Below are 24,440 nucleotides of genomic sequence, written 5' to 3' on the forward strand. Positions count from 1 at the left end.
ACTCTGGAAGAGAACGCTTCAAGATTATCCTAGGACCTCTTTAGAGTTGAAAAGGAAGGGGATGGGAGGGGCTCCCTAAATGTCCAGCTGGCTCTGATACTTAGCATATTCAGATCTAAGTTTGTCATCTTCCCCCTAAAGTTAATCCTTCCTCCAGCTTTCCTGTTTCACTAACAGCCTGGCCAGCTGCCCAGTGTCCAAGCTTATAACTTTTGTTGCCTTCTCCTTACATTCTTGCTGAGAATTTTTGGTGTATTGTGGCTATTTCTCACTAAGCATGGGAGACAGCTTCCCTTTTTGTTTAAGTGTGGAGCCCTGCACAGTATTCTCTTAGTCGCCATATGCCTTCTTTCCAGGCCTTTCTGAAATATTTCTTTTCTGTGCCTGAAAGCCAGTAGATGGCTTTCTTTTACACAGGGATGGTCATGGCTGGGTCCAGAGCAGAGTGGCAAAGCTGTCTGTTAACCATTTGGTACCTAAAGTTTATCATTCAGATGAATAAAGGAGTTGTCATTTGCCCATAGGTCCCATTCTGGAGCGGCGACCCAGGGCTCCATAGCTCACCTTCCCTATTCTCATAATCTGGAACAGTTTCTTCTAGGACTGTTTAATTAATAATTAAATCCTTCGATATTCAATTTGATTTGATTTTTCCGAAGGCATTTAATTCAACAAATAGTTATTATGCTCCTATAGAAGAGACTCTGATAATTTTCCATCAGAATGTCTAAGATCACCTGGCAGGTTGACCCCTATGTATTATGTCACCATTAAAAAAGCTAAGTGTCAACTCTAATTACTGCTTAAGGTTCTTCTAAATTATTTCTGAAATTATTTAGTAAGTCAGTGTCTTCTTATCCTTTATAAGGATGCTTCCCCCACCATGATGGTTAACTTGATGTGTCAACTTAACCAGGTCATGGTGCCCAGATACATGGTCAAATGTTATTCTGGATGTTTCTGTGAGGGCATTTTGGGTAGGATTAACATTTAAATCAGTGGACTTTAAGTAAAACATGTTGTCTCCTATAATGTGGCAGACCTCATTCAATCAGTTGAAAGCCTGATTAGGACAAAAGACTGACTTCCCTAAACAAGGGACAGTCTGCTAGCAGACAGCCCTTGGACTTGAACCAAGGCATAGGCTCTCCTCTGGATCTCTAGCCTGCCAGCTCCCCTCCCACTGCAGGTTTTGGACTTGCCTGCCCCCATAATCATGTGACCAAATTCCTTAAAGTAAATTTCTTTACATGCGCACACAAATACTGTTGGTTGTTTCTCTTGGGAATCCCAATTAATACACCCCCATGCACCACCCAGGTCTTTGAGCTGGAGATTCCATGCTGGCAGGGCCTGTCAATTTGGGTAGAGTTAGTCTTTTTTATTTTTAATCATTGTTCAAGTACAGTTTTCTCCCTTTTACTTCCATTCCAGCCCGTCCACCCATCCCTCCCCACTTCCCTCCCATTACCACCCTCCCCCTAGTTTTTGTCCATGTGTCCTTTAAATTTGTTCCTGTAAACCCTTCCCATTCTCCCCTGAAATTCCTTCTTCTCTTCCCTCTGGTCACTGTCAGCCCATCCTCCATTTCAATGTCTTAGACTATATTTTGCTTGTTTATTTGTTTTATTGTTTAGGTTCCTGTTAAAGGTGAGATCATATGATATTTGTCTTTCACCGCCTGGCTTATTTCGCTTAGCATAATGCTTTCCAGCTCCATCCATGCTGTTGCAAAGGGTAGGAGCTCCTCCTTTCTTTCTGCTGCATAGAATTCCATTGTGTAAATGTACCATAGTTTTTTGATCCATTCATTTACTGATGGGCATCTAGGTTGCTTTCAGCACTTAGCTATTGTAAATTGTGCTGCTATGAACATCGGGGTGCAAAGGTTCTTTTGTATTGGTGTCTTAGTGTTCTTAGTATATAGTCCCAGCAGTGGAATTGCTGGGTCAAAAGGCAGATCCATTTTTAGTTTTCTGAGGAAGTTCCATACTGCTTTCCATAGTGGTTGTACCAGTCTGCAGTCCCACCAGCAGTGCACTAAGGTCCCCTTTTCTCCACAACCTCTCCAACACTTATTGTTTGTTGCTTTGTTTATGATGGTCATTCTGACTGGTGTGAAGTGGTATCTCATTGTGGTTTTAATTTGCATCTCTCTGATAGCTAGCGATATTGAACATTGTTTCATGTGTCTTTGGATCCTCTGTATGTCCTCCTTGGAGAAGTGTCTGTTCAAGTTCTTAGAGTTAGTCATTTAATGGAGATTCTAACTAAAGACGCGTAGGCAGAAGAAAAGAAGGTATGCTCTGGAGGTCTTATCTGTGACTGCGCCTATGATGTGGGGTAAAGAATTCCTAGGAGAGTAGCCTTTTATACTAATGTCCCAGAAGCAATCTAGGAAATCGCATAGGTCTCTGAGAGGGTATCAGTAGTTAATGCAATTTAATTAATTGAATTTAAAATACGTTGAAGTTTGATTTTCTGGTTCCTTTGTGTATTTTTTTTTTGTGTACTACTCTGTGAAGTCATTTTATCCAAGATCACAGGGGACTGGAAGATTGCCGACTTCACACGACAACCATTCTCACATTGGTATTGATATGGGGCTGGGGCACCCGCTGTCCACCCTGTTTTCTAGCATGGATTCCTGTCCTTACGGCTCACAGAGAGCAGTAAAGCTTTCTCCTCAAAGAGCACATACAGATGTGCTCCAGTTGATGCAATGAATGGGCTCCTGCAAACGTATGTGTCGCACACTGTTGTGAATTGCTTTATATATTGAAGGCATGTTAGAGGAGTTGGCTCTTTCAAAGGAACCTCGCAAGTATCTCATTTTTTAATGTCAAAAGCCATTCTGATTCAAGATCATAACCTCCCTCTAATGTAGTAGCTTATGAAGTCCCATTTTGTGCTTGAGTTTAATTAAAGCAAGATAAAACTATATTTAATAACATTCAGCTTGAAACAGTTATTGTAGAAATACCTAATGTATTGCCAGAAGTGCCCAAAGACTTGCATAAATGCCAAGTTGTCCAAATCAAACTGATTGACAACTTAAGTAGGAGTAATTGTCACTGTCACCCATATTTTCGTATAATTTTTCAAAAGAAAGCATCCACACGGTGAAGGGAATCAGAATCTGTTTTTATATCCCTAGAGTTATAAACATTTGTATCAAAATATTTACAATTATAGTATATGAAATATCAATCTATGAAAGAAGAAGCCAAATACAGTACTAGAACAACCCACCGATGTAATGCAAATTACATGAGACATAAATGGCACAGAAAAAAGTAAAAGACAAAGGAATACATGTTTCACTCCAGTCATAGTTTGACGTTTTAACATAATGCGAGTATCTCCTTTGGATATATCTGATATGTAAGTATGCTTCTGCACGTCAAACAGCCTTCTATAATCACATGATAATCAAATGATAATTTGAAACTATCATCCCACAGTTTTTGCTTGCCAACCTCTCTACCTCCAGCCCAGAGAATTTGGTGGTCTGCCCTCAATATCCTCTTAACCAGAATGAACATAGAGAAGTACACCTAGCAGGAGTCCTTTTACATAGATACCAGCAATCATGGCATAACAACTCCCCGGAAAGGAAAAGCATATAAGAAATGGGATGAGGAGAGAGCTGGAAGACAAAAAGTAGGCAAGATGTCTCAGATTCTCCCTAACATAGATCCACTCAGGGTGATAAGAGGAAATGTCTTCCTAAAATAAACTCTTTAGGCAGAATCTGAGATGGCTTAAAATAGCTGCTCCAGGCCAGAGCCTTGCCTGCTTAACCAGGAATAACATACTACTTCTAAGGCCTATATTGAAACGCTCTGTGGCAACAGACAGATCAATTACCATCTGACTGGGCACCACCAGAGTTGGTTTATTTGTTTTTTTCTTAAAGAAAATATCTGCCCATCACCTATATTTTTATTTACCTCACGGAACTTTTCTTATTTTCCTGGGAACAGAGGCACTCTGTTCTTCCCATGACTTAAACCTAATGTGCTTAACACTCTGCAGTTACATAGCACCTCTCACCCAAGGGTTTGCTGTTTGGTTTGGGTTTGTGTGTGTGTTTCCATAAGCTTCCAGAATTGTCCTGTCTCACCTCGGAAGCAGGGTAGGCAGGTCCTCTGACAGGTGGCCACTCCAGCCAGTGTCAAAGCTGGAATTGCCACTGAGCCTAGGAGTCCTGACCCCCAATGTGGGTAATGAGACAAAATGTTCTGAAAAGTTTGTCATTTAGAGGGAGAGTAACAGATTGTGTTACAAGGAGCTATATCTGTCTTTCTCTTGTTATGTATTTAAAAGAAACATTGATTGCATGGGGAGGGAATCCTAAAATCATAACTTTAATACAGCACTGTTACAAGATTGCCTTGTGATCCCATAATTTGTGTGGCACTTTCGCCACAGGATTGGTTGTTAGTGGCCTTACAGAAACTCCAGAAGAGCCGCCTTGGCTTTAAGCAAGAGGCCTAGCAAAGTCCGTAGCAAGAGGTCTCCATGAGGGATAGCTGTGCGAGGTCTGGTCTGGGCTCTGACCGTGCCCCAGGCCTTTCACTGTGAACAGTTCTCTTTCTTGGTTTAATTAACCTACCAACTTGGTTTCATGACTACATCTCTTCCTACCATTTTGTCACAAATACCACTGAATTTCACAGAGTGAAATATCTGTTCTAAAGAAGAATAATGGCTCACTGGCCAAAGCCCTCCTGTGGGCCCTTCAGACTGGAATGTGATGTTTTGCTTCGGGTCAGGAGGGTGGATGGCCTCCAGGCTTAACACATTTAACATAAAACAGTATCTGCCCTTGCTGGAACTTGTACCGCTATTTCAACTTGGTGCAGCAGGTCTGAGGACTGCAGTGCAAGACCCAGAATTCACACTCGGAAGTGGAGCCAGTGGTGTGGCAGCTGGTGGGGCCCCAGGCGGCGTGTGTAACTGAGAACAGCTGGAGGCCGATCTGGCGGCTAGAGAGAGGCTCTCTGGCCCACATCTAGGGAACATGGAAGTTCTAGCCAAATGCTTTCTCCCAGGGGCAGGGGCCAGACCATAGAGAACCTCCTGAGTAACGGTTTGGGCTTCAGCCTCTCCTACCCTTATGTGTCCCTCCCCCACCCCCCTCCCCTGTCTTGGTTTTTCCTGCAGAGCAACTTTCACTTCCCTCCCGGATTCCATGGCTTCCTCCTCCCCACCCCCCAGATCCCCATAAACTTGTTCAGCCTTATTTCTTTCTCAGGACCAGGTAGAGAATGCCAATGATGAAGCTAAAGCAGAAGCAGATCCAGGTCAGGATGAAGCAATAGCCGTGGTGACTTTGATAGAAGGAGGTCTGCTGACCACCCGCATAATGATGAGTGTAGATGGACACCCCAACCATAATGCATAGCCCTGCAGGGGAAAAAAAGTTAAGGTAAGGTTCTATTGTTTGTTAGTTTGGTTGGTTGGCTGGGGTTGGGGGGTGTCTTTTTTTTTCCCCACTAAAACCAAGAACAGGTTCTACATAGGGGTATCAAACTCATTTTCACCGGGGGCCACATCCACCTCGCAGTTGCCTTCAAAGGGCCGAATGTAATTTTAGGACTGTATGAGGATAACTGCTCCTTAACAGTTAAGCCAGAGCTCGGCACTGCCGCCAGGTAGAAACAAGGTGCTGGGTCGGATAAAACAAGGTGGAGGGCCAGATTTAGCCCAGGGGCCTTGTGTTTGTTACCTGTGTTCTATAATTTTTAAAAGATCCTATTTTCCTCATCTGCACTGGGACAATGAAATCTGGCTGTTTGGCCCAAACAGTAGTTCTGTTGATCTACCCAGATCCAAGTTTTATGGTCCTGTTGGTAAATGAGAGCCATCTGGCCCCTCACATGTGCACGGGGCTGTGTGGCTGCCAGTGTGAGGGCAAACACAGCACCTCATGTCCTCGGCCCAGCACATGTGGGCAGGCTGCCTGGGGACACAAGCATGCCATCAAACTGCATGCATTTGGGGAGAATGACAGGAGGATGAGAACGGCAATCATCGTGAGCCTTGGGGCGGTGGTTTTTATCTTTTGAGGCCTCCCACCTGTCAGCCCTCTTCAAGCATCTTGCCCACAAGTGCTACTGGTGGGCGGCCCGCCACTCGGAAGCGGCCTCAGAGTACTAGACTTAAAAAGGGAAGCAGTGAGGGTTCTTATTCCAAGCATCTATCAGGGGTCCTCAAAAAGAAGACAAATTAACCAGAGCCACGTGCTCATCTGTTCAAGTTGCCAGGAGCATCCATGGTAAGGTTTACTGTAAAGTTTTGCTTGGGTAAGCTGGAAGCTGGGCCTCAGGTACTCACAGCACACTAGCATGGTGGCACCCGAGAGGAAGAAGCGGTTTCCCTTCTCCATGGTGAAAAGCTGGAACACGAAGACCACGAGGGAGATGACCGAGAAGATGATGGAAAGGATCATGAAGGCCTGCACTGCCTTGAGCGCATCTGTGGGCACAGGGCGAGGGAGCAAGGGGTTAGGCTGGCCAGTCCAGACAGGCTGGATGGTTCTCAGGCTCACCTGATTGGTCAGCTCCGAATACAACATCTTTATAGATACCTTCATGGGCGTACGCCAGGGCTCCCTCGCAGTTACCTTCGGTACAGTTTTTCCAAAGGCCTACTGATGCTTTTGTCGTATCTGAAACCACCCAGACCTGAAACCAGGAGGAAAACAAAAGTTGGATTTAAAAACCAACCCTCTTCTTTAAATACCAAATCAGCTTGTGCCTGGACCAAATCTTAAGCAAGTCACCGTATTTAGCCAAAAATATGGCTACACAACCCATCTCTTGATGGAAATAAGATTTGCCTAAAACTGAAATTGCGAAGTTCCCAAGAGAAAAGAAAGAAGAAAATGTGACCAAGGGAAAAATTACCTAGCCTCTCTGGGCTTCACATTTCTCATCAGGTTAAAAGAAAAGAAAAACAGGAAATAATTTAACCACAGTGGTTCAAAATTCTAAGGTTCTAAGAAATGGAAACCCTGGATGGGGAAATTGGTTTTAAGAATGCACAATTCATACAAAGCTCATACACTCTGTCAAGAGTGAGTCAGGTAAGGGCCTAGCTAAAAAGAAAAAAAAGTAAGGAAAAATGTTCAACTGGAGACAACTAAGAAACACAAGGGTAACTAAGAAAACACCAATGAGTCTGCATAGTTAATACGCCACTTTCACTTAAACAGGAAGATCAAATTTTAATTGTCACAACATGCAAAGCAATTCCATAGCCAAACAGTGCAGCAAGAGCTTTACTATGGGGTCAGCTGGAATTGGAAAAGTGTCCAGAATATAGTCCCTGAGGCTCACCACAGTGCCAGCTCCCCCTCTTACTGGACCCAAGAATAGCAGTTATCTTTCTGGAATGGAAAACAAACATCTAACTCTCCACACAGAGTGTCTGTAAAAATGCATGTTACATGAAAGGTAATGTCAAGGACATGCAATTGCCTGCTCGTGATTCAATATTCAGCATTTTGGCATCCACTGATATAGTTGGCAGTCATTTATCAGACCTATTACCCTGAGAGGCTCAGGGACTGTCATACAGAACAGATGAATGACAGTTTGGAGGAGGCTGTGAGGGCAAGGGTTCCATCTCATCACTGCTGTGCTTACATTAGCCTTGCTTGTAATCACACCCACCAATGTTGGCCAAACTCAGCTATCTGAACTTTAAAACCCATTAAAATGGGTTTTACAAATTTTTTACATTTAAAATGGGGTTTTTAAGTCCTTTAAAATCCTTTAACCGTAACAGGAACCTAAACAGATTCTGGAACCATCATTTGCCTGTCTAGTGATTGGTGGCTTTGGTTCTTGTGTCCAAAGAGCTGTCTTGTTTTTCCTGAGAAAAGCACGAGAAAAGCAAATTGGAAGCTATGAACTACCACTAGGGGGCAGAAAAGCCCAAGGTTCAGAGAGAAGGGACTTGCTACCTCACTATTTTTACATTGTTTTGAGTGAGTGATAATCTTGCAAAATTCCACTTTCACACTCTACTACTCTCTGCTCAGAACCTGAATCCGTCAGTCTGGCGACCAAAGCTTCTCATCATCTCACTCCCATCTCTGCTTCTAATCGAGGCTCCCAGAAGGAGGGGAAGTTCTGCTCCTGACACCTGGGTGCCTGAGTTATGCCCTGAGCAAAGCCTGTCCCTCCTACCTGGGCCCCTTGGCTAGCACTTCTGCCTAGAATGCAGCCCTGTGCTCCTTCCCCTGTTCATCTTATGCCAAGAGAAAGCCCAGCCAATTACCAGTCCTGCAAGCTCCACCTCAGCTGACCAGACTCCTGTGGACACAGAAGAAGCCTCACTGAGTTCTCCAGCCTCTAGAGTCAGTCTAGACACTGCCTTCAGGCAGACACTGACTTTTATCCTCCTCTTACTGAGTTGTTTGAAGTGCGAGTGTGTGTTTTCTTTCACAACTAAGCTGAAAATTCATGAAGGGCAGGGATTGCGGCTTAAACTCCTGAATGAATGAACAAAAGAACACTACTCACATTGGCAATGGTGGAAACAAATAGCATAATGACAGTGGCGATGTGGACCACAAAAATGCCAGCCAGTAATACCAACATCTTGGCTTTTTGATGATTTGGCAAGTGCAGAGTCCTGAGAAGAAAGGAGAAAACAAATAGAAAACAAAAGGTTACAATCAGATTCAAGAAGATAATTCAGCTTTCTCACACATATGGACTATCTGCTAAAATCTGAAGTTGCAATAAAAAGCACCGCAATTTTATCGTACATTTCTAAAAAACATTTAGTTAGCTTGGTTTCCTAAGTGCCTATTTGTCTATTTTCATGTACCTAAATATAAACATAATTCTGTATCTCAGGTATTTATAAATCCATCTCTCTAATATAGCCTGTTTCAAAAAAAGAGAACATTTTATGATAACTGTTAGTATTTTATTTCGTTTGTGTTTTAGAGGCCAAAACTAGGACTTGAGTTTTTTAAAAGGGCTTTGGACAACTCTAATTTCCAGTGCAACGATGTCATGTAAATTTCCATTTCCCGCTGGGGAGTGTCCCTGCCTCTGTCTCACTGCTCATCCAGCAATTGTAACAGAGATGGTTGCCTTCCACAGAACAGCAGCTATTGCTCAATCCCACAGACTGAATATGCTACTAATTTGATCCCAGGTGAGATATAAAATGTGAGAGCCACATTTTCTATTATTATAATGCTGTTTGGTATTCAATAATTGTAACAACCTAATTACAGTTTAATGGTCTGATTGCCTACTCATTGACTGTTTCAGACTTGTATTACTGTACCTGGGCCTTTGGGCTGTGTTTGCCCCACGGTAGGGAATCTGCTATTGGTCTGGGAGTCTGTTATATTTCCTATGACTCAACATGACAGTTGTGGGGGCTTTAGAAATATGCAGCTTGGGATACCACCAAATATGCCTTCTATTTGTGCATGACATTTACACAAATTCCAGTCCTTCATGATGACTCAGGACAGAAGATAGGCAAGTGCATAAATCACATGGTGGGAGAATTGGGAACTAATAGAGATTAAAGATATACATGGATAAACAAGAGCGGTCAGCCAGAATCTCAGCAGTGTAAGAAAGAAGAGCCCATTGATCACAAAACCCAGAAAGTAAAGGAAGTGGGGAGGAGGCACATGGGAGACTATTCTGATTTTTGTCAGCTGCAGGAGTGCATGGTCATGCCCAAGGCAGTCACAAGTAGTGCAGGCTCCCAGGGACTTCAAAGCAAAGGGCTCTGGCTGATTGGCTCCTTCACACCCTAGGCAGGGGGAACCTGGGATGTCCCCACCCAGGCAGGAGATGGCTCTGCACTTCCTGCCATCGTCCCACTGCCCACTTCTCTCTCTCACTCCACCTTATTTAATTGAAGTTTCAAGTGTGCTCAAGCCACTTTCCTATTGTACCAGGTATTGGCTGGAAAGCACTAATACTCTCCTGCCAACACTTCAGGGGCCTTTTGTCTCTGCTCAGGAAACACTACAGTGCCTTGCTCTTTACAGGCCAGGAGTGAGAGACAGATACTGGCTCCCACTTCTGCCCCCCACCCCACCATCCCCTCCAACGAGCCCCACCCACCTTCCCAATCCATTTTGTAGGAATTTGTCCAATGTCACTGTGAGTGACACAAGTGATGCAGTTTCTCCTGCCACCCCAGGGGAGAACTTGGAGCTTTCATGTCTGTTATGAATATTCGCCCCACGTTCAAATTCATTTTTGCTTTTCCCAGTTTCTTGCACACTTCCACAATTTTCTGCTTGACTTTAATGCACCGTGAAAGAGGTTTTGGAGTTAGACAGAGGTTGAGTTGGAATCATATAAAGTTTTTGACTTTTGGCCTTAGTTTCCTCCTATATGAAGTGGGAGATGGCAACACCAATTGCAGAGGGAAATACGAGGGTTACATTGGATCACATATGTGAAACTCCTTGCCTGGCGCCTGGCATGTGGCAGGTACTAAGGGGGTTGCTTTGCTTGTGGTTATTAGTATTACTATTGCTATTATATGAAACTGAAGAGCTGTTGCCAGCCCTCACGAGGCTGCCCCATGTTAAGTGTGAGTAATAGGATGTCTGCCAACCAGTTCACAAGGGTGTGTGTCTAAAATCAAGTCAGTCCTCTTAGAAATTGCCATCATGACTAATCCTTGCTGCTCGAGTGGTGAGACCACTAAGAACACACCCTCAGGAGCAAAGAAGAGAAAGTTCATTCTTCACAGCCTTACATGGCTCTGGGGACCTCACAGCACTTTCTGTCTCCTGGGTCAGCCTAATTCGCACCTGCTCACACTCTCCATTTTGATGCCTTAAACATTAGTGTGTTCCAAAGACCCTCTCCCCTCCCTGCACCCCCACCTCGGCCCATCCACGCACCCCCGGGGCACTGGAGTTCCTGGCCTGCATATCTCACTTCTGATCCACACCAAAGCCCCACTGATCATTGATCCTTGTCCCCTGCCCAGCACAGGCAGGAGGAGTGGTGGGGGCAGGGGTTGGGAATCAAGTAAAGAAGCAACTCTCTTTCATCTCTGATTTCCATGATTGTACCACATCCCTTCACCAAGCAAGGAAAGGAGCACAATGTCTTGGAATACAGCAAGTATTCTTAGCAGCAATTCTCTCTGTTTCTGGCTGCTGGAGACAGCCAGAGTTAGGGGCTGTTTAGCTGGAGTATCACATAATACCTACAGTGTCATCCATTGTCAGCAAAGAGGGGCTTCCATTGTTTTCAGCGGCCCTTCCAACATATACGGAAACAGAGTGAACTATATTCTTAAATTCCTGGCCTGGATCATCCCCAGCTATTCAGTCCCTATACTATGGCCACCAGCAGAGACACCATTTACCATCCTTATGGACCTAATGAGTGAATGTCTGGGAATCTAACAAACAGCAGAGAAGAAGGGGTTTAAACAGCAGCAGATCCCATTCTCTTGACTTCCACCCACCCATCACTTGCAGTGTAGGTTGCAGGGAGACTCATTTCCCACCCCAGTATATATCTTGCTTCATACAAAAGCACTGAAAAGACAGCATTTCTGAGCATTTATATCATTGGAAGTATTGGTTGCTACAACTTTCTTTCCTGGCAGCATGCTTCACTAAAACAATCATTGATTCCCTAAAATGCTATGGATGGCTGTCTCCAATGGAAAGCACACCACTAAACATAGCTAGATAGCTGGAACCCAGAAGTAGACAATAACTGCATTGCAATTCTGAGTTCTTGGGTGCAATGCCTGCCTCTCTCTGAGCATTTAGTGCACCAGGCAGCCCCTAAATTTGTCAGATGATTGTTGGGAACTCCCTTAACAATAGCGTTATTCATGGTGCTTAGATTCTCAGACCCAGGCCACCAGAGCCAGTCGACTCACACTGCCCTTAAAGGGTAGGATATTCACTGACTGTATTCTGAGGGGTTCCAGCAACACATTTCTCCACCCACCCCAGTAAGCAGAGTGAGATCTCCCCGCTCACCCTCACCAACCCAACATGCTTGCAACAGGCATGGATAAGGCTCCATGGGGCTGAGTGGGAAACAGGACAATAGAGGAGGCACGGACGTTGACTCTAGAGAAGTGACTGTTAATAAAAATGGAAGTAAGAGACTTAAAGCCACCCATCGGTTCTCTGTGATCCCTCCCCGGTTCTTCTCCCTGCGCTCGAGCGCGGGCCTGCCAGTTCCCTTTCCGCCAGCGCCATCTTTGTTTCTGACCAGGCTTCTCCTTTCCTCCCCACCACGCCCAGGCCACTTTAGAGAAGCAGTCTCTTTATGTACCTGTCCCAGACACAAGCGTCACAACCACTCACTGTTCTAGATTTGGTTAAATTCTTCACTAATAGGAAATTTACTACAATTCATGGAAATGACCCTGAGGATCACCATTGCGGCTGACTGGAGCTGTAAATGACTACCGCGTGTGGGCCCGGGGCACAACTGCTCTCTCCTGGTGTCTCCATCCACTTAAATTCTTATCAGGGTCTGGACCCCCTGTGACACTGGCACCCGCAAATGAAAGAACCGAGGGAACATAGCTCTGAGACTGCCTCCAGTTGCCTCTTTGCCTTTGTTAAGGCAGCCTAGCCCTTCTACGGCCCTCTGACCACGAGAAGTTAATCAGGCCCCTGTGGACACCTTTCCTTTTTTAGTGAGCAACTAATACTAAAGAAGTTTGTGAATAATTGACTTCCAAAAATGTTGGTTTAATTAATTAATTAATGCAAATAAAAATGTTGGTAATTGGGTTGCTGAGCTCCAGGTCACATAACGTCTTCCTGCCATGTTGTTGTGAGTTTATTAAGCTTCCCCTGGAGTCTGGGGAAAGAGGCTCTTTAAGGGCCATCTGAGGTACAACAATTGGGAGCAATACAATAAGACAGAGTAACCCAAAACCTACTTCTCCAGCAAAGGAAGTGGTGGAAATCCTGGGCCTGAGTCATGGAAGACCTACCCTGAGCCTGGCAGTATAACATAATCAGAAACAGGGAGGCTGAGGGCAGTGTGAGCAGCAGGAGAGTCCCATGGGTCAGAGTCCCCGGGGCAGAGTCCCGGGGACAGAGTTCCTCAGAGTGCAAAACCCATGATTCATCTGAGAGTGGGTGAGATTCTCCCAGACAATGGCAGCATGGAGACACCATCTACCACATGGCGCAAGAGAGCTTTCTGGGAAGCCTGTGGCTCTGGCTGGCTAGACAAAGCAGTTGGGCCATTTCCCTGGCAGCCTAAGATGGCCCAGGCTTTTCTGGGGAAAACAGAGCAGTAACAGCCAGATGCTAAGTTCCCTATTTCTCCTTCCTCTCATCCCAGTTTCATTGCACAAAACATCTTCCTCCATTATTCATCTTGCATCCATTCTTTACTTCCCATTGTTCTGGTCCAGTTCTGGTCCTAGTCTGGACCAGAGCATCAGCTTCTCCCAAGATCCTGCCCTCTGCTATGCCCTCCACACTGCCAGTGTTATCTGACCATGCCACCCCTCTGCTCAAAACCCTCCAGACTTCCCCGCACCAGGAAAGAGACTGACTCCACACACTGCATGCACGCTGGCCCTGGTGATCCGAGAAATTTGAGGATCTTAGGAATTTGGTCTCAAAAAGGAAAAGAATGCCCTTTCTCCAGTAACTACCTATAAAATTCTTTCCAAAAAGCTCAAATCCTGCCCCCTCTAGGAAGCCTTCCCACTTACAGAGGTCAGAAGTCGGCATTTCCCCCAGTTAAGCTAGAGCACTTCCATAGCCCTGTATTAAAACCACTAGTGGCCGCCTGCCTGGTAACAGTTATTTGGGAAATGTTTGGCTCCCCCATTCCAAAGATTCTAAGTTCCTGAAAAAAGAGTCTTGCCTATGATAGGCACCAAATAAATATCTGTTCAGCAAGCAAATATATTTTGTTCTTGGTAGAAAAATAATGAATGTCAAAGTGACTGCAGGCTTTAAAATAAACAACAGAATTCTAGAGGATATTTCATTTTTTAACATACCTGAACTCTTGTCCTTTATTATTTTTAGACAGTATTTATATATTATCATAACTATGTATTGAGCATCTTTTTACATGTAAACTCTGTTACATGTTTCCATAGAAATACCTATATAAATATATGTTTCTTGAGTACCTTGGACACTTGAATATATAGGGGTATTATAGTGTTCTGGAAGGCACTGTGTTCAGTGCCTTTTATTCCAGAAGAAGTAAGTTAATGCAAAGATAATTAAATTTCTAAACACTCATTTGTCCACAGGTTTAACATTTCTCTCTATCTCTTTAAGTTACAGAATCTCTGAATGCAGAGGGGAGCTTTAACGTTCCTCCGCAGGACATGGAAGCTCATCTATCAAGCCATACCAAAGAACTGTGTGAATCATGCCTGCACTCCTCTGGTCACAGAGAACTGCCTGCCTACTCAGACACCCTCCTCCCCCAGTTAGGAAGTCCTTCTGACAAAGCACCAGAGTTTGCCCTTGGCAACGACTCCCCCTGCGTTGAGTCCTGTCCTTTGGCTAAAGCTTCCTCTTCAGCCCTTTTCTCAAATGGTTACCTTTGCAGAACAATCAGGTTATCAGAGAATTAGCCAGAGGACATCACTTCAGGTTCCCAAATCTCTATCATATTAGAACACAGTCCTGAGATTCCTCTGCTGCAAGACACGATTCCGCCTTTTCATTGACTGATGTCTTTCCAACAGCGACATCCCACTCTCTCTCCGGATAACTGCAAACTTGGAAGAAAGCATTCTCACACCGTCTGACCAAAGACACGCTGCTTCCTCCGAGGCACAGGAGGAGTGAAAGGCCACGCTGCTCCCGGTCATATGATCTCCATGAGTCAGCCCGTGTCTCTGCGCCGTCTTCCTCAGCGGGACGCCCGAAACTTCGGCGGCTGCTTCTCCCTCGGGACGCTGTGCAGGGCGGCGGCACGCACGTCTTCCTATCCTCCACACGTCAAGATCATTTTGCTTTTGTTTGTTTCTTTTTTATGCGTTTGCTTCCCACGGAGGGTCATTCGAGTTGGCAAAAATGAATGGCCACTGAACACAAAAGCAGAAAAGGAAACGCTCTCTTCTGGGAGCAGCCGTAGAGGACGTGTCCGGAGGAGGAAAAGGCTGGGATGAAAGTCAGGCCCAGTGGATGGGACCTTGGATGAGCTTTTCTGGCCATTGCTATTGTTGTTTCATGTCAAGTGTACTTTCCATTCTAAACACTGTTTTCACATAGGGCTGGGGGAGGGGGACATTCATTTCTCCGTGGGAAACATGTGGAGAAAAAGCCTCCTAAAGGGCCATTTCCTCCTGCCTCAGGATATCTGATGCTTGGGGTGGAAGGAATGAGCTCCGGGTTGCACCTCACTATACACATCATCCCAGGCCTCGTGTTTTTAACTGCAGGGAAGTTTCTGTAACCTGGAGGAAATCAGCCATCAAGCAGGAAGAGTAACAAGGATCCACATGCTCCAAGGAAAACATCTATTTTTTCAGGGTCCTGCGGGGACAGAGACTGCATCTCCCAAATGCCGGCCACTGTGAATGGGGTTATTATGGAGAGGGTAGCATTTATCCGGCACTGGTATAGACTCTCACATAATTAGGGAGAAGAAACCAGGGGGTGGGGGTGGGGGACAAGCATGATATTTTTTAAAAAGAAAGAGCACCTATTAGAAAACCAGCTTCTCATAAAAAAAACTCGTCCTCTGACCAACGGCTGACTTTGGGAAAATCACACAACCTCTCTGGTCAGTGGTTCCTAGAGAGACAGTACCTAATGGTGAGGTGCACAGGTTCACGGTTCAAATCCTGACTCTACCACTTCTTTTTTTTTCATTTCAGTTTTACTGAGGTGTAATTGACATATAAGATTGTAAGATAAGTAAAGTATATACTGCGGTGATTTGCTGACTCCACCGCTTGGTAACTGTGGTCTGTAAACCTCCTTGGGCTGATGTGAGGATTAAAGGGATCGTGCCTCACAGTAAGTACAGGCTCTGTGGTTGTTGGTGATTCTTTTTGTTCAGTCACATGAAATGAGAGGCTGGGGCCAGAGAAATGGGCTCTACGCTTCTCTGGCAGACTCTGAGCACCAACAACTACGCTAAAGGCAAACACACAGCACGAATCTTGTTTTTGCAAATGCTCCCGTGGAGAATAATATGTCTCTCCTATTTCCTTGTCCTCCATCGTGTCCGGCGAGGGGGTGGTTCAGGGCCACAACTGCAAAGGCTGAGGCCAGCCTTGGGCTGCGAAGAAGCAGGCCTAGGCTACGCCCCCAGACTGCAGCTGGTCAGGCCATCTGGAGAGGTCTCCTGGGCGAGGACGGAAGCTTCAATGTCTTCTGCTTCTGACAAAGAAGAGTGTTCTGGCAGCCAGAATGTCTTCAAGGGAGAGGTTGCCAAGATAATAACTAGGGTTTGGGAAGAAATATCAAGGTGTGGCCCAGCCCCAGCGGCGCTTGGGCGGGTCGACAGTAGATGGCGGCAACATGCTTCAACCAGCAAAACTGCAGCCTTGAGGGGTGGCGACTAGCTGGCTAGGACCCTCCCCCTAAACCAGAGGTGTCCTGGGAAAGCTCTGGGTGGGCTGTGGGTTTTGTTTCTCTTTTGAAGGGCAATTGGTTGTTTAGAAATTCAGAGGTGGTTAGGTTATTCCGTCCAATCCCTTGACAAAGGAAGAAGTGGGGGTCCCCAGAGGAAAAACAGGATCAGAGTCAAAGCCCACCATCTCCCGGCATCTAGACCAGGCCTCTTCACTCCAGGGTGATCTCTCTCCTGTGTCAGTCTTAGAGTCCAGCAGACTTCTGGAACTTCACTCTGTTCCTCCTGCTACCTCCTAGTTAATCGGAGGGTCAACACAGCCCCTCAAAACAGGGCCACTGGCAAAAACAAAGTCTCTTGCAAGGGCTGCTGCTTCTTCCTTCCTGGCCACCAAAGACCCAAACCCATCCACCCCCACACTGAAAACCCTGAGATGAGCTGCCCCCACCCACAGCATGGAGTCCCCTCCCCACTGAAGCACAAAGCAAAGGGAAGCTCCAGGCCTCAGCATTCTTTGAGCTAAGTATGAACACACCCCCGTGCCCAACTCATCATTCAGGACAGTAATGCTCTCTCCACCACGCTGTAGCTCCAGGCCGCTGAGGAGGGTCCTTCAATTATTTGAAATAAGTCTAAGTATCAAAAAACTCATTTAGCTGTCAGCTCTGACCTGAGAAGGGGAGAAATGTTGGGAAAATTACCACCCTACTAGCACAAATATTCCATGGAAACACAAATGATAGCAAGGATGTGTTGACCAACATTTGTGCCTGAGCAACAGAAGATTCTTCACCGGCACAAAGAACAGAGTATTTGACCCCAAGGAAGATCCTGAAACACTGAGGGCAGGTGGTCCCAGAACAAGACGGGAGAGACTTAGGAGTGGAAACATCCTCATGCTTCTATCTTGCTCTTTCAGCACCTTGGTCTTCCTCTCACCACTCGATTTTTCTTCCTTTCCCAGGCCTTTGTGTTTGCACCTTTGCTTTGCCCTAACACAGGGGCCCCGGAGAACCACAGGCAGTCCCACTCACTCCTTCCCCGCCATCTCCTGCTTGCACCTTCCCTTTCCTCCTCTCAATTTGTTCCTCAATGGTTCCCATACACACCTATGCAGCCACACCCTCATGCTGCAGGGTCTCCCTCCCCGAGAAGAGGGTGGAGCTCCTTTCCCAGGACCTGCTCAGTTTCTCCCTGAGCCTCATTTGGTCCCTGTCTGTTCTCAGTCTTAGCAGGCTTAGCTAGCCTGCCCCTCCTCATCTGAGCTGGCTCCTTTTTGTTTCATTAATCAACCTCTTCCTTTTCATCCCCAAGCTGGGTGAGTGCTCATTGCTATTGGATGATAAAGGCCGCCCACACCACACCTAAGGAATCTCCAAGCTGACGCAGCAGAGGAAACCGCCTGGGTCCTCAGTCCTTCAAACACCTGTTTCAATGCAACGTGTTGCCTCATTCCACTTTCCTATTTTTATGGATTGAACTCGCTACTAAAATGAGTCCAGGATTTCTCAAAACAGGAATGTTAGGACCTTAGAACAATAGAGTTTCAGAGCCACAAGGGGCAGTGGATACCACCAAGTTCAGTCTCCTCAACTGAGAAGACAGATGACCTAATCATGGTCACACGGCAGCATCGGGACAAGACCCCAGCCCCTCGTCTTCCTGTTAAGCCACCTTGCATCTACTCCAGGATTTCTGCCACCAGGTCAGCCTGTGCTTAAAGGGCTCTCAATTTCACTTATGCCCTTGGAAGAGAGATTTTATGAAATAGGCTCAGAAAATACAGAGACTGCCAGATCCACAGAAGGCTGCCAGCACCAGGAGCAGAGGAGTCCATTTTAGTTCTAGGAAAACGCCTTTTCCACAACAGGGAAGGAAACGTTAACCCAAATACTTTGTTAAAACAAAAGAGAAGCCCTGATCGGTGTGGCTCCGTTGGTTGGGCATCATGCCGCAAAGCAAAAAGTCCCTGCTTCGATTCCCAGTCAGGGCACATGCCTGGGCTACAGGTTTGGTCCCGGGTCAGGGCATGCACGAGAGGCAACTGATTAACGTGTCTCTCTCACATCAATATTTTTCTCCCTCTCTTCCTCTCTCCCTCCCCCTCTCTCTAAAAATAAAATCTGTTTTAGAAAACAGAAAACAGCAATCTCCATAAGTGTTTATAGCTTTATCTTTATGTGTCACATCAGTGGACCTTACAATGAAATTAAGAGAAACGATTTACCCAGTCACAGCACAGGGACTGAAGTGTCACAGAGTAGATCGTGAGACGTGTGTTTGGGGAGAGTGTGGGAAAGTCAAGTAAACTACTAATCGGAACCACATTGGAGCCCCCTTCATTACTGAATAAACTCCGGAGTCATCTGGGCAGAACTGGGAAGAGGGTTGGAAATGGGAAGTTTATGGTCAGAAAATTCTGGCTCTGCCCTGGCTGGGACGATGAACTCTCTTTAAGGGACTGACATCCAGACTGCCTGCCAGCAGTGACACCGAGCTTACACTGGATTGGCAGCCTGTTCCCAGAGTTACCATGACAGGTGGTTACAGTGTAAAGGCATGGGCTACATGAACTATGGACCAAGGTAAGAGACAACCCCACAGGGCCAAGTTAGAAGCCTCTGTGTCTAGTATTAAATTGATTTAACCGTGACCTTATAAGTAGCAATTGGGTGTGTCCCCCAAGTATGCATATCTGAGAGTCTGGAATGTCTCTGAGCTTTTTTATATACATGTAGTAACTTAAAGAAGGAACCATATTCATGTGCAGAGAAGGAAATATCTCAGAATCAAATCATATGGCCACAGTTTACTACATGCACAGTTTCAAAGCTTCAAAATGTTTCCTGCCCCTCTTGCTGAGTGTCAGGCCGTAATATTAATACTAACCAAGTTTTACCCAGTAAGTATTCAGTAAGGGTTAAAGATTTAGGGCATAAGGAGCGTTGGGTGGAGCAGCAACAACAAAAATGGAATAGATATTTTCTGGGTCACTACAGGACCACAGAACTAGAATAAAGAATGGAAGTTGTAAAGAAACCAATTTGCCAGATTTAAGAGACTCCAATAACCAGAGCTGTCCGGTGAAGGGGCATGAGCATGGGGTGCACTCTGAGGCAGTGAGCTCCATCCCCAAAAATTCCCCGAAGTTTTAAAGAAATGTCAAATGGCCATCTGTCCGGGGTGGTGTAAAAGTACGATTTCTGCATTTGGTAGGAGAGTAATAGACTTGACCTTCAAGGTTCTTCCCAGACCAAGAATTCAATGAACAAAATTAAGAGTGGAATATAACTAAATTTGTCTTGTGCCTTTCTCTGTGGCCACTTTTCAAACATGTTCCCCATCCGCCTCTGAGAAGCCTCTTTTTAAAAAAGCCATTTTGCTTTTTTCATGCAGGAACCATTGATCTCGGTGGGTCCAGCATGAACCAGACAAAACCCACGGAGCCACCCAGACCAGGCCAAGAGGGTCTGCATCCCCAGGATGGTCTTGGTGAAGCCCATTCAGTAATAACTGCCCCCATCCCCAAGTCCAGATGTTGCCCCTGGTAACCACAAGGTCCCCTGCTCTGGTCTCAGGGCGGAAGCGGGAAGAGTTGAGAATGCCACAGTAAGTCTTTTCAGTGGTCTGTGGAAGGATGTCTTCCCTTTCTCAGAGGTCTGCCCTGTACTCTTGGGAGGTAGCCAGTGTCTGTTCTGGGATGTGATCTGTTCTGGGTTGGTCCTTGATGGCCTTCGGACAGCTCCCAGCACCGTCTAGTCCCCTCAAACCATGGCAGTCTGGGGGGTCCTCCCACCAGCCGCCAGACCGGACGTCCAGCCGCCCTCCAGACAGCCCCCGCCCCCACCCGTTCTTCAGAGTCTGGGGTGGAATCCGATCCTCCTGCGCGGGTGGGAGGCAGCAGGGGAGGGGAACATAACCCTCGCAGTTCAGCCTTGTCGATGACTTCCAGCTGCATTCCAGAAACGCTGCTGCAGCTACGGGCTCTCTCACCACTTCTGGGAGGAAGAGGGGAAGGCGGGAACCAGAGTAGCATTTTTTTCAGTTGCCCTCAAAGCCCAGGAAACAGCACACAGCCTACTTTTTCATGTATAAAACTACAGTATAATGCGAAACGCTGCGCAAATAGTGCAATCCATGACAGTTTACACCCCCAGAATTTTCAGTATTTTCTATTTGCTGACTGGTTAAGTTAGCTCATTAGTTTTAACCTGCATAGAACTAAAAGATTTGTACTGATTTCATAGAATACCATTACTATCAACTTAATAATGGCTTCCCTAGTCCACATCCAAGGTAATCTGGAAATAATAAACCTTTTAAGCAAATGTAAGAGTTCTCTGCATCTTGAAAAGTTGCCCTTGAATTTACTTAGTCATCCCCCTGCAGGCAGTTTTACTAGGAGCGTTGCCTGTACAATGTACACAGGCTGATTACACTTCAATCTTCCCTTCCAACAGACTGCATTTCTAAAGGAAAAGTCTAATTTCATCAGACAAGCTGAATCCTGTCATTTTCCTCATCTTGTTTATGCTGGGTTGGGGGGTGGGGGTGGTAAATCCACCAGTATCTATGCTGAAACGGGCCACACCTAACCAAAATGCTAACCAAAAAAAAAAAAAAAAAAAGCAGAAAACACAAATCACCCTCCTTCCTTTCTCCAGATTCACTTCGTGATCGGCACAGTCAAATTGTGCATCTGACAATCACAATTTGGAAAAGAGTGAGAAGACAAATGTGCCCAAACAATCACTGGCTTCCCTGCAGAAAAAGTCCACATCCATCTAAAAAAAAATGTTTTTTGATCACTTCTGATATACCAACTTTCCACTCAGCACTAAAATTCAGCTATTTCTGGGGTGGAAGCACAAAGCCATGCCACAGTTGTGGTACAGGAACAGATGACGTCGCCCTGCCCCACCCTCCCCCCCAAATCCAGCTTCCCTCTCGCCTCTCCCAACTCGCGCATCTGGCCAAGGAGAGAAGATCTGGGATCTGCATCAGGCTCCTAGTTTCATCAAGTCAGCCCCTCCCGCGTTTTATTTGAAACACCAGTTGCTCCCCTCTTCTCTCTCTCTCCCCCTCCCTCTCCCTCTCTCTCTCTGTCTCGCTCTGTCTCTCCCTCCCTCCTCTTCTTGCTCTAACGGTTTTCTTTAAACAAAACCCCTCTCTTGTCCCACCCTGTGGGGAGGAAAAACCACTTAAATTCAAACAGAAGTGAATGAACAAGCAAAAAGGCAGCAGTAAAAGCAACAGCAAAAACAATCTGAAAAGCAGCTCTCTACCCACCGCCACCCCAGAAAGACCCGCAAACAACCAACAAGCAGAATCACAATTCAAGTCCCGAAGCAATTTGAATCAAAATGGAGGAATGGAAAACATGTGGCCAGCGCGGCTTGTCATTTCAAAGGTGCGCAGCGTTTCCTCCATAAAGACGGTCCTGTCCAGGTGTGTTCCAAAGTCCCTGCTCCCTTCACATCTTCAGAGCGAGAACCCAGGTACTGCAGGACGTAATTACAGCCCAGCCCCACTGAATTCCCTGACCCTCTCCACATCCCACCGTCCCAATACATTTTTCTGAACCTTAAGGAAAAAGTTGTCTCAGTATCTACTTTCAGCCAAAAGTTTCAAGGATTCATTTCAAGGAATCACAGAAAAATCACAAAGGGGGAAAGAAAAAGCAGGACATAGATGAAGTCAGAAGAAGGAGAGCAGTGGAAAGGAAAGAATCCTGTTTCCTCACAGGGTTGGGAGCTGTCCTACCTGAGGATCCGGCGACAGAGGCACCTCGAGTGGCAGGAGCTGGCGGCTGCGGGTGGCTCTTCTGCTCTTCTGGAGCTTTGTGACCACAGTGAAGGGAGGGACCTGCCTCCCGAGGTTATAAGTTTCCTGCGCTGGTGTGCTGGGGTGTGTGATGGGCGGTTTCTTTTCACTCTGTTTTAAAGGAGTTTCTATGAATCAGTCTGGCTTTAAAAAAAAAAAAAAAAAGATTTGCTGGTAAGCTACGCCCTGCTTAGGCTGGCAGTCAGTCAAGAGAGGCTGGGAGTGAGCCATCAATTCAGAGGCCTGTTTAGGCTCCCTCTGACTCAGACACACAGACCACAGTGGAAAAAAGACTGACATGGCTTCAAATGAGTAATAGAAGTCACACAAATAGATCTGTTTACCGAAGCCCATTCCTCCTTACGAAAAAGGAGTCTCGGTTACCAAGGGGATAAGGCAGAGCACAAGTTATCTGCTCATAGTTTCATCTGGGGAGGGGGAGGAAGAGGGGCAGTGTCCTGCCCCTGGAAATTCTATTTAATCATCAAAGGAGAGTCCCATTCTTCCTCTCCCATCAAATGCATCAGCTGCTGCTCACGATCAAGAATGATCAGATTTACTTATTTACTTCCCTGTCTGACCCTGGTGCACTGTCCTGTAAGGTGGGGCCCTGGAAGTGGAAGGGGACACACCAAAAGTCCAGGTCACCCTGCCTCTGAGTGAAGGAGCTCTGGTGACAGCAGACTGATTTATCATCATTCTGCCCTGTGAGTGCCCATGTGGCTTTTACACATTTGGGAGGAAGTCCGCTGGCCGATAACTTTGCTCTCTGATCTCCATGCACTAATCCTGTGGACCTTGCTCCGCAATCGACTTTCGTGTGCTTGGCCCAGAGCATAATCATCAAGGCTTCCCTGCACCCCTCCTCTTTCACTCAGGACTAGAGCCGGGAGGAGCCGGAGGAGTCATCTGACCCCACAGCCAGGCATTCCACTGGAGAGGAGGCCCAGATACCTGGGTTCAAGCCCAGCTCTCCCCTTTATTATCTGTGTGACTGGCTGTGTGCAAACCAAAATCAACTTCTCCAGGCCTCAGTTTTCTTGTGCATAAAATGGGTATAGAAGGCAGCTATCTCATAGAGTTGTGCAGAGAAGCACCCAGAGCTTATAACAATGCTTTGCACATAGTAAGCACTCAATAAATGTTAACTATAACAATTGTTTTATCAGTGGAGAAATTGAGGCCCAGGGAGCTCAAGTGACTGATCAATGGAGACACAGTAGCAGTGGCAGCTTCGTTCCAACCTTGTCACATCCAAACAACAATTTCTATTATTCTCTGCTACATCACGACAACCTATTTCAATTCAACTTATTCGTATGTGGTTATTCGTTCATTCATCCATTCATTTATTCAACCAACATCTACAGCTCATAACACAGTAGGCACTGTCAGAGTATTGGGCCACAGAGTGAGCAAGATCCCTGTGTGCATGTTCTTGGAACTTATATTCCATTAAAAAAAATAGAAAACAGACTGGTGGCTATTCACAAAATATTGATAAAATTAGGTGGTAAAATTATAGGTGAAGTTTCACTTCTTCTGTGTAACATTTCCACATTTTCCAAATCTTCTGCAATGAACCTATACAACATTGGTTTTTAGGAAAAAATTTAATGGAAAGGAGAGAATATTTTTCTGAAATAGATGATAAGAAAAACACCACAGGCACATGCACATGCATACATGTAAACACATTTACATGTGTGCATGTGTGCACATGCAAGCACGCTGATTTGATGCCAAATCTTCCCAAGTCCAAAGAACTGAATTCTGTCCCTGTAAGGATGAGACAGTGTCGATTTTTCATTAAAAAGTGGTGATGTGACAGAGGATTGCTTCAGTTTCTCTTATCTTTCATCACTCCCTCCCCCATCACTTGTTTCATAATAAAAATGCCTGTTTGAGAGGAGCCACTCCCAGCAATGGGTTGCATCCCCGTGATCTTTCAGCAGCCTAGCCCTCTAGGAGGGCTGGACGATGGAGCCCAAAAGTCCTCTTGGGCTATAGGAACAGAATGACACACATTCTTTCAGAGCAGCATTCTACCACCCT

At 45.8% G+C, this 24,440-nt stretch overlaps 1 protein-coding gene across 1 annotated transcript; it reads right to left on the reverse strand.

The window, feature by feature from the left end:
- Positions 1-3,123: 3,123 nt before the first annotated feature.
- On the reverse strand, positions 3,124-22,470 carry EMP1 (epithelial membrane protein 1). The gene is made up of 5 exons (XM_045829418.1): positions 22,326-22,470; positions 8,538-8,649; positions 6,596-6,692; positions 6,343-6,483; positions 3,124-5,412 (listed from the first exon to the last, which is right to left on the reverse strand). Exons 2-5 carry the CDS (start codon positions 8,613-8,615, stop codon positions 5,246-5,248), a joined length of 483 nt encoding a protein of 160 aa, XP_045685374.1. The 5' UTR covers positions 8,616-8,649; positions 22,326-22,470; the 3' UTR covers positions 3,124-5,245.
- Between the last annotated feature and the right edge of the window lie 1,970 nt (positions 22,471-24,440).

Source organism: Phyllostomus hastatus, unplaced genomic scaffold (genome assembly GCF_019186645.2).
Source record: "Phyllostomus hastatus isolate PE091 unplaced genomic scaffold, TTU_PhHast_1.1 phas_scaffold_93, whole genome shotgun sequence".
NCBI lineage: Eukaryota > Metazoa > Chordata > Mammalia > Chiroptera > Phyllostomidae > Phyllostomus > Phyllostomus hastatus.

What these genes read in the sequence shown, in the direction of transcription:
- EMP1 (XM_045829418.1), bottom strand. Translation starts at nt 8,615, where the DNA reads ATGTTGGTATTACTGGCTGGCATTTTTGTGGTCCACATCGCCACTGTC. An exon ending in CCTGGCGTACGCCCATGAAG is followed by an intron (nt 6,484 to 6,595) that starts GTATCTATAAAG and finishes CTGTGCCCACAG; the next exon opens with ATGCGCTCAAGGCAGTGCAG. An exon ending in TGCCACCATGCTAGTGTGCT is followed by an intron (nt 5,413 to 6,342) that starts GTGAGTACCTGA and finishes TTTCCCCTGCAG; the next exon opens with GGCTATGCATTATGGTTGGG.